We start from the raw sequence: 10,387 nt of genomic DNA on the forward strand, positions 1-10,387 counted from the left end.
GACCTCAAGTCCTGGAAAGATAAAATACACTGATTTTTGTTGTTGTTGTTGTTGTTAGACCTGATGTTTACAAAATACTCTTTGGAAAATCTTCCTTTCAAATGCCACTCAGAAATTCACTTTCTTTTTTTTTTTTTTTTCCATTTAGAGCATGCAACTCCATGGCTCAGTAGTTGCCATGGGCCTCAGCCTTCAGTCTGGTGGTGGAGGGGAGACAAACCAGGAACACGAGCTTTACAAAAGAGGTTAATATAAATACCGCAATGGATATATCCTGGTTATTTTGGAAAAACTTACTGAGAAAGGGCCTGTGAGAAAAGGAAGGCTTCCTGCAGGGCACTACACCTAAGCAGATAGGCAGGCAGTGGATGAAATAGCTAAAATAAAGATAAGAAGGGACAGCTTGGGAAAAGAGTGAAAGAAAACTACAAAGAATATAGGTTACAAGAAAATTCTGTTACTAGAGCAAGGGGTTTACCGATGGGATGCAGGTGAGGACCTTGTATGAGGAGTTTTGACATACACCTTGACACATACTAATGTGCTACTTCCTAAAACAACCCTGAGCGGGTATTCTTTTTCAGATGAAGGAAGAGGAATGGATTGAGTAATTTATGTCAGGTCACACATCTAGGAAATGGCAGAGCCAGTACTGGAATCCAAAACCAATGTCATATTCTTAACCTCCACACTACTTGGCAGCTACATGGAGGACAAATTTTATGGGGACAGAATTGGAGGAAAGATCTATCTGGAATTTTACTGCAGTAGACTAGGCAAGACTTAACAAGGCCTCAGTTAAAACACTAGCGTATAAAATGGGGATCAGACTATAGGCTCTGGACTCGAGACTCCCTCCGCTAAAATAAAAGTTTTGGCTCAACAAACCTACCAGGTATGGTTGTAGGAAAGAAACTTTGGTGTGCCTCAGTTTCCCCATCTGTAAACTAGAAATAGCAACATTACCTGACATTAACCTCAGATTTTACAGATTGAGACCATATACCTAATGTACACTTAGCCTAGTGGTCAGTAATGGGTGCTCAAAAAGTTGGCCATTATTAGAATGCTACAGATGACAGAGACAGTAATGGTCTTGTTAAGAGTAAATTAGCAGGCCGGACGCGGTGACTCAGGCCTGTAATCCCAGCATTTTGGGAGGCCGAGGCAGGTGGATTCCCTGAGCTCAGGAGTTTGAGACCAGCCTGGGCAACACGGTGACACCCCGTCTCTACAAAAATACAACATATTAACTAGGTGTGGCAGCGTGTGCCTGCAATCCCAGCTACTTAGGAGGCTGACAGGAGAATCACTTGAACCTGGGAGGTGGAGGTTGCAGTGAGCCAAGATCTTGCCATTGCACTGCAGCCTGGGCAACACTGAGACTCCATTTCAAAAAAAAAGAAAAACAGAGTAAATTGGCAGAACTAGGGGACTGATTTGGGGCAAAGTGGAGAGGAGATAATGGATGGAAAGGAGGCAGGGAAAACTAACAGGTTTTTCGCCTGGCGGGTAGTTAACAAGGTCGATGGAGAGGCAACTGACTAAAATAGAGAAGCTGGTTCATCGGAAACAGAGATGACATCTTTTCCTTTCAGACAGTTTGAGTTTAAGGTGTTAACAGGACATCCAAACATAGATGCCCAGTAAGCACATGAATATGAAACTCAGGGAAGTGGTTGTGGGGAGTCACCAGCAAATAGGTGGTGATAAAGTGTGTTAGAACAGTGGGCTAAGGATAACAGTCCATAAAATATAAACATCATTTTGGGTTAATATACAAAATGCAATGAAATTCAAACGACATGAAAATACAGAAAATGAAATTTAGTACTGTGAGAATGAAGAATTACTTCTGATATTTAAATAGTATGTTCCTACAGTTTAGAAAAATGAGGGTACTAAAGCACATTTTGATCCAGTCAGGACAAATGCCCTCTATACACTCAGATTGAGTCAAAGTTTTTACAAGGGTATGCTCAGAAAGACCAAAGAAAATTTGATGTTATCTTTAACAAATAATGCAACATTTTCAAAAAGGCCATTTTTATAACACTTTTTAAAGCATAATGAAAACGCTTGGCTCTCAAGATTGTCCCAAAAATCATCCCCAATAAAATGCAGTACGTTAATGACCTGATGTCAGGGTGCTAGCTGGTCAGGTTTATTCTGTAAGTAATTTTCTCCTACTATCTAGGATTTTGTTTTCACAGAATGGTAAAAATGTTAACACAGGTCTGCCGTATCCATTCAGCAAAACAGCATGAAGTGACTTGACTTGTCCTGTCACTTGTGGAACAAAGCCTTCTTTAAAAACTAAATGGGCTACTACGATTTAACAGCATCCCACCATCAAACTCTAAATATGAAAGATGAAGTAAGCAGCCACCAAATATAGCAATTCCGGCACTAAGTGAGTACCTAGAGACCTGCAAACTTCCTACTTCTGTCCTCCACTGCCATGTAGAATTTCAAGGTATCACTTCAGGGTGGGAGGTGATATAGGGTATCAGTATTTCTCTATAGGGAGGGGGTGCTGTTGACATTTTTGGCAGCACAGGTTTTTTAGTGTGTGGACCTGTGTTCCCCTCACAACTCTATGTTTTACATTCCAACTCTGCCACCAACCCTTCCTCCAACCCCCAATCCGAAGAGTGCCTCCACTATCTAGACACAGAATATAAAATACTTCTGTGTCCCACCAATTATCACACATGCTAATTTCATTTCTAGAATGGTAAAAATGAAGCAAAGACTAGTATCTACTCATAGGCATAGAAAGTTTGACATTTTCTTTTTTCTGTCAACACCTAGCTATTAACATCAAAGGCTGGAATCCTGGATGGTCAGTTCCCTTTGGGCAGACCCAACCTAACCATTTTTGCCATTTTAAAAGTTACATGAGATTATCAGGTAGACTCAGTAAAGCACAACTGGTCCACCTCCAAACAGCAAAGACAAACACATCAAAAAGTGGCTGTGATTCTCAAAGGACAAAGCCCACTCCCAACTCCCAGGGGAAAATGGACCTTAGTCTTGTTTCACCTGCGTAATTGGAGGCAGAATAGGTTGTGAATTCCGATGTGCTCTACGTCTGGTTCCACACCATCTTACAGTGAAAAGTGCTGAGTGACTGTAAACCCAACAGGAAAAAACATTCAAAGTGTCATCACTACAGAAACAAACCCAGCAGGACCACTTCTGCATGCAGGCAGTATTAGGTCTCAGATGCTCCCTTTCTGCCTCCTGATAGAGTGGATGCAGGAACTTTGGGGACATGATGAACCACACACAAAATGAACGAAATGGGAGAGCACTCTCATTTTGGAAAGTTTCTCTCAGGTAATATCCCATCACTGCCTATTAAGACTAAAGGATTGGTAAGTACTAATTTACACTCATAAGAGACTAATAAAATTTCCTGGCCTGTCACTTAAGGAGAAAAACCAGCAGACCAGACGTGAAGATAAACCCTCAGAGCTACTAATGCCTCATTCAGGACTCTTTCCCACAGATTAGTGTTGACATTATCACACGGCTTACACAGTAGGGAGGAAATGCATAGCCAGGACTCTTACCAAGTCCGGTAAATAAGGAATACCTAGATACTACTGTTTCTGTCAATGCCATAGACACTTAGATGACCCGTTAATTTTACTTCATCCCAACAATGACCTTGCAGAATCTGCGTCCCTGACGCAAAGCAGGAAGCAAATATTTGGGCAAGAAAATAAAGTCAGTTACAGATTTCACAAGTATCTTGTACACCAGTCTGTAATTTTTAATTAGAATTAGCTAAAAGACATTGTACCTTTCGCGTGTATGACTGAGCATAACAATGCTTAACAGTGTCTTTATTAAGTGAATGCCTGAAAGTATTCAACATTAAATTCAATTTATTTCACATTAATGTTTGCAAATACATCATCAATTCTTACATATTTCAAATCAACTTCAAGTACAGAAGGCTTCCTCTCAAATAAGTCTCCTGAGGTGACATAAAGACTGAAAGAAGCCTATGACTTGAGTCCAAGTCTCTTAACCAACAATCACCATATCGTCACTGGTGAACTCATACGTGGGGACTTCAAGGTTGAGAGGAGCAGGACCCAATCTGATCCTGCCAGATGCATCATAGTGTGACCCATGGCAAGGGCAGTAATAACCACCAAAATCTCCTGCATTTGCAATGGGTACACAGCCAAGATGAGTGCAAACACCTATCAGGATAACCCATTCAGGTTTCTTTACTCGATCTAGATCATGCTGTGGGTCCCTCAACTGTGATAATTCAACTGCAGCTTCCTGCTCAATTTCCTTCTGGGTTCTATGACGCACAAACAGGGGTTTGCCTCTCCATTTGAAAGCCATGTTCTTGCCTTCTGGAATATCGGATAACTTGATTTCGATTTTCGCCAGGGCCAACACATCAGCAGAAGCACTCATGCTGGAAACGAACTGGGTGACGGCATTCTTGGCAGCATATGCGACACCCACAGTAGTTACTCCAGTTACCAAATAGGAGAAACCTTTCCTAGCCTCGCTGCTTTCTCTTGAAGACTTCGTACTATCTAAAACTTCAAGGCGGCGGTATTCAGAGAAGTCAGGCACCTTGATGTCTGTGTGGGAATAACAAACAGAAGCAGGGACTGCAAGACAAACAGAAGGTTAAAAAACACAATTAGATGAGTATCCCGAAGGGAGTATATATCAGGAAATAGCCCTTTATGGATTCACAGGTAAAAAATCAAATTCTAAAAATGTGAAATATGGCACTCACTGGGTCTCAGAAATAGTCAAATTGGCGGTGCTAGCATATAAAATCTTAAAAATGAAATGAAGTGAACCACCACCTATCATACTGGTATGAAATCACAAGATACTATTTGTAAATTGAGCTCCCCCTAGTTGGTTGAACATTGCTGATTCAGGATTCACAACACCTCAGTGCATCATACTAAAAACGTTAAACAGCAAAATAAACAGTAATAACCCAAAGTTTCCGAAAATTCAACTGCCAAGACTTACTATATAAATCATGCTAAATACCTCCCATACTCTCTGGATTAGAAGGACACCCTAAAACTCATCTAGTCCACACAGTAAGTTGACGTGTGATCACCTTATTAAGGCAAATGTCTGCCCCTTATAGTCCAATCTATGTTCTCGGAAAAAACTGTTAATTCATAAAATAATAATGATACAATAAACATTCTGTGAACTGTATAACTCTGCTGCAGAAAAATTAGCGTTTCTATTTTATACTCTAGTGTATAAATTAGTATTACTTTAACTTAAAACCACTAATAGGCAGAGAAGGACATCCTTATCAGAGCTCTCAAAATAAAATGAAAACTGCAAAAGAACTAATTATTTCGATTTAGCAACGGAAAAAAAGGGCAAAATTTTCATATCTCCCCCTCTTCAGTAAAGGGCAATAGTTACTGTAAAAGTAGGGGTATTATCTTCCCTTTTCACTGCTGTAGTTCTCTCAACTGGGGCACTTCTAGTCTAGGCCATAAAAGAGCTCAAATGAATGTTAAACAAATAATTACTATGTAGTACTTTGGGAGCAAGGAGTTTCTTTGGTAGTTTAAAAAACAAAAACAAGACACAGTTACATCCCTCTCTCCAATACTATTTTTAAATATCTGACCAAAAAAAAATTTTACCTAGTACCACTTTTAGGTATGTTTCAGGAAGCAAACCTCTTTGCAGATTGTATATTCATCTTAAGAAATTTGCCACAAAGTTTCCTTTTTAAAAAAGGGGACACTAAAAATACCTCTTTTAGAAAATGTGTTTCCAAAATAAAGATTTCTTTTATGATGCATTTTTATTGTAATAAACTGCAATTCTACCTTGCTCTACTAGGATATCATCCTAATATACTGTACTTCCTTGAGTAGTCAAACATTACAATATGGAATACCTGAACTGCTTTTCACATGATTCTCAAGGTCAATAACTTTATGGAAGCCAGAAGTATTCAAACAATAATGAAACCTACCAAAATCACTCTATATGCTTTTCTGACTAAATCATTTCCTGGAGAAGACCAGGACACAGATAATGGCAACTTGAGACTCACATCCCAGAATCTGTGGAGTCAAAGTGACATTACATCCTATACTACTACTCTAACAAATAAATGCTAACCTGCCAGTATATACTGGCATTTGGAATTAAGCATAAATTACTTGCTCCTAGCACTACCTGGGATTACAGAAAAGATGAGCTTCCTCCCTAAAAGATAAAGGAATAAAAAGTTCATACTTCTACATTAAAAACAGTATCCACAACCCTTAACAGTATACAAGGAAATGTACAAGAAAACTCAATAAAATGGCTTTGCCCTTCTCATTCAGAGATTTGGTGGCAAGTCTCCTCCCACTCTATCTAGCTGGTTACACTTTAGTAGGTGACACCACCAAGAATCCTTTCGGAAATTAAACTGCCCTGTTGCAAAAATCATTCTCCAAATATTTACATGAGCTGCATTAGGTCTGACTTTTAGTAAGATGCTAGATTTAATTCTAACCTAAAGCAAAATCAAATACTTAAAGGAGAAAATTTAAGGAATTTTAACAAAACAAGTTTTATTTTAAGGTGAGCTCCAATGCGCCTTGGAAATCTGCATGAAAATAGTACAACCTTCCTCTCCAATTCAAGAATCTTCTCCAGATCCAACCCCTCCACTCCCATAAGCCATCCTGCCATGAACCATCTAGACAGACTATAATGTGAACTTAAATTACAGGCTGAAATGATTACAGAAAAGGTTTTTGCCTTATGGTTCTACATTATTTGCCTGTTTCTAAAAATAGTTTCTCTAAGTCAGGTAAGCCTCCAATTTTTTTTTTTTTATTATGCTTTAAGTTTTAGGGTACATGTGCACAATGTGCAGGTTAGTTACATATGTATACATGTGTCATGCTGGTGTGCTGCACCCATTGACTCATCATTTAGCATTAGGTATATCTCCCAATGCTATCCCTCCCCCTCCCCCCACCCCACAACAGTCCCCAGAGTGTGATGTTCCCCTTCCTGTGTCCATGTGTTCTCATTGTTCAATTCCCACCTATGAGTGAGAACATGCAGTGTTTGTTTTTTTGTCCTTGCGACAGTTTACTTAGAATGATGATTTCCAATTTCATCCATGTCCCTACAAAGGACATGAACTCATCATTTTTTATGGCTGCATAGTATTCCATGGTGTATATGTGCCACATTTACTTAATCCAGTCTATCATTGTTGGACATTTGGATTGGTTCCAAGTCTTTGCTATTGTGAATAGTGCCCCAATAAACATACGTGTAAATGTGTCTTTATAGCAGCATGATTTATAGTCCTTTGGGTATATACCCAGTAATGGGATGGCTGGGTCAAATGGTATTTCTAGTTCTAGATCCCTGAGGAATCGCCACACTGACTTCCACAATGGCTGAACTAGTTTACAGTCCCACCAACAGTGTAAAAGTGTTCCTATTTCTCCACATCCTCTCCAGCACCTGTTGTTTCCTGACTTTTTAATGATTGCCATTCTAACTGGTGTGAGATGGTATCTCATTGTGGTTTACAGGCAACCTAAAAATTGGGAGAAAATTTTTGCAACCTACTCATCTGACAAAGGGCTAATATCCAGAATCTACAATGAACTCAAACAAATTTACAAGAAAAAAACAACCCCATCAAAAAGTGGGCAAAGGACATGAACAGACACTTCTCAAAAGAAGACATTTATGCAGCCAAAAAACACATGAACAAATGCTCACCATCACTGGCCATCAGAGAAATGTAAGCCTCCAATTTTTTGAAGAAACTTCAGCAACATGACGAATTCCAAAGATGCTTTTCTTTTGCTATTGAAATGTTCTCCTTCCTTCCTTCTCACCTCCAGGTCTCAAGGATGGGCTAGGGTACTCTACACCCGCCATGGACAGTTTCTTCAAAACCCACTGATGCTCCTTAACAAATATTCATTCACAAATACTCTGCACTAACTGTATACAAAATCCGACGTTGTGAAAGATAGAAAAATAAAGAAGACATTACCTTCTCTAAGCTCTTAAGCCCAAGGTTGGAGGAGTTACCAATAAACACAATACAGAGTGTAAAGTATGTGCTACAGAGACAGACAAATCAGCAAATAAAAACTTTATTCACCTGATCCTTAACTGAGATTGAAAAGATGGGTAAGGAAAACATATGGATATGTAGCAACTTAGTGGAAGGACCATGAATAAAGTGCAGAGCCCAGGGTGAATGAAGACAGAGTAAAAAGAAAAGTGGCGGGCAATTTGGTTAGCGTGTAGGGGAAGAGTCACAAACAGCTATCAATGGAGCCAGGCTGGTAACAGAATGAAACACGCAGACCTGGTAAAGACTGTGACAAACTGGAGACCACTTGCTCCAACTGCGGGGGCGGCCACTACACAGCACACTATGGAATTTTCCCAAGTAGAAACTAGATCCCAGTATTACCAGCTTCCAGCATTTTAAGAGATGCCATTAGTCTTCCCAGTTTTTTTGAAACCTACACAGCCTGCAGACACACTGCCCACAGGCTGCCATTTCTCTATCTCCGATACAGGGCCAAGTAAAGATGGAAGGCGAGGCAAAGAAGATAAACGGGGATCTAAGGACAGAGGGTGTGGAATAGCCCCTGCGAAGAGCTGAGTGGCTACGACAATTCGTCTTGTCAAATCCCTGCTACCACATGTCCACACCACGGATCCTGGTGCGAGTCATTCTACCTCGTCTGTTTTCTCATCTGTAAAATGTAAATGTCGTCAATCTCTGCCCGTTCTTGACGACTGATTATGTTGTGACACTACACTGTAACTGACCTTGTGTATGTCTTTTTTTTTTTTTTTTTTTGGTGGGGGGGTGATAAAGGGGAAGGACATGAAGGAATCGGTAGTGGTGAGAAGACCAACTTCCCAAATATTAGTAAGTTTCCATTTCTTAAGCATGTAAGTGCCCAAACTGTGCTAACGGCTTTACGCAGAATTCCTCCACCTAAGCCTCACAACACCCCTACAAAATTGGTAAAGATAGGAATCCATTTCACAGGAAGTACGTATAGAAACTCGCCCAAGGTCAAACGACCTGCAAGCAACAAAACCCCTCAGAGGTGGCCGGAACAGCGGGACTACAGAGCTCGTGAACTGGAGAAACTGGGCCTACAGAGCTCCTCTGGAGGAACCAGGCGAAGCCGGCGGACGCGAGTCCGGGCCGGCCACCAGAAAGACGCCCCGAGCCCGGGGGCCAGGCCCAGCGTCGCGGAGGCCGCCCAGCCCGACCTGATTCAGGCTCCGCTCGCGCGCCCGCGGCCGCTCCCTGCTGGGGGCCGGAGGAGCGGGAACCGAGAGATCCCCAGCCCCGCTCGCGGCCCTCGCCCCGGCTCACCATTGAGGCCCACGGAGGCGACCAAAGGCCGGCGCACGGCCTGGCCGCTCAGCGACTCCCGGCTGAGGAAGGGCCGCTTCAGGTCCAACACAGGCTGCTCCGGGGTGGCGGGCACCGTGGCCTGCACCAAGGGCCGCAGCGCGCCCGCCACCCCGCGGGACGTGGCCGACAGGACGGGCGCGAACGGGCCCGAGCGGGCTGCGACCGACAACATGGCGACAGCCGCTCCAACCGCCAAGCCGGTCACAGGGACGACCTTCCAACCACGGCGCAGGCGCGAGGAGGCGCGGGACGCGTGACGTCAGCGCGCCGCCGGAAAGGAAATTCTGCAGTCCTGCAGGGCGGGGCAAACCTGGAGAGGCGCTGCGTCGGGGGACGGGGCTACAAGGCGTCGCTGGGGGCGGGGCTTGCGGCCCACCTGTAGGTCCCGGTGCCACTTCGTCTGTGTCCCGGGAGATCCCCAGAAGAAAGAGAGGGCTGAACAGGGGACCCCACTGACGTCCAATGGGCCGACTTTACGATCCTTTAGGGTAAAAATTTCATCTAGGAAGACCTAGAGATAACAATAAACGATTATAGTTTAACTTAGGATGGTAATATATCTCAACTACGACAAAGTCCAGCACATAGTAATCGCTGTGTGTTTACTATGATGATTTTTATTATCTTCGTCTAACAGCAACAACAACAAAAAGGCCAGAGGCGTCTGTGCAAAGCTCGATAATGCTAATGGATTATGTTTATTAAGCATTCACTGTGTATTTGGTTTTGCGTTTTATTATACCTACGTTCTTTCATTTGTTATCAAGGTCTCTATGAAGTCAGAGCTATTACTGTCAGCATTTTACCCATGAAGAAACCGAGGTTTAGAGAGATTCTTTTCCAGGAACTGGATAGCCAGCAAGATGTGAAGCAGAGTAATCTGTCTCCTGAGTCTATGCTCTTCAGTGCCACCACTGTTTCCCCAAGTAAGAT

The 10,387-nt window shown here is 42.3% G+C and overlaps 1 protein-coding gene across 1 annotated transcript; it reads right to left on the minus strand.

Annotated features, from left to right (window-relative positions):
• Window positions 1-3,747: 3,747 nt before the first annotated feature.
• UQCRFS1 (ubiquinol-cytochrome c reductase, Rieske iron-sulfur polypeptide 1) lies at window positions 3,748-9,651 on the minus strand. Its single transcript, XM_019016448.4, has 2 exons — window positions 9,413-9,651; window positions 3,748-4,649 (listed from the first exon to the last, which is right to left on the minus strand). Exons 1-2 carry the CDS (start codon window positions 9,624-9,626, stop codon window positions 4,039-4,041), a joined length of 825 nt encoding a protein of 274 aa, XP_018871993.1. The 5' UTR covers window positions 9,627-9,651; the 3' UTR covers window positions 3,748-4,038.
• Window positions 9,652-10,387: the final 736 nt, after the last annotated feature.

This window comes from Gorilla gorilla, chromosome 20 (assembly GCF_029281585.2).
Source record: "Gorilla gorilla gorilla isolate KB3781 chromosome 20, NHGRI_mGorGor1-v2.1_pri, whole genome shotgun sequence".
Classification (NCBI taxonomy): Eukaryota; Metazoa; Chordata; class Mammalia; order Primates; family Hominidae; genus Gorilla; species Gorilla gorilla.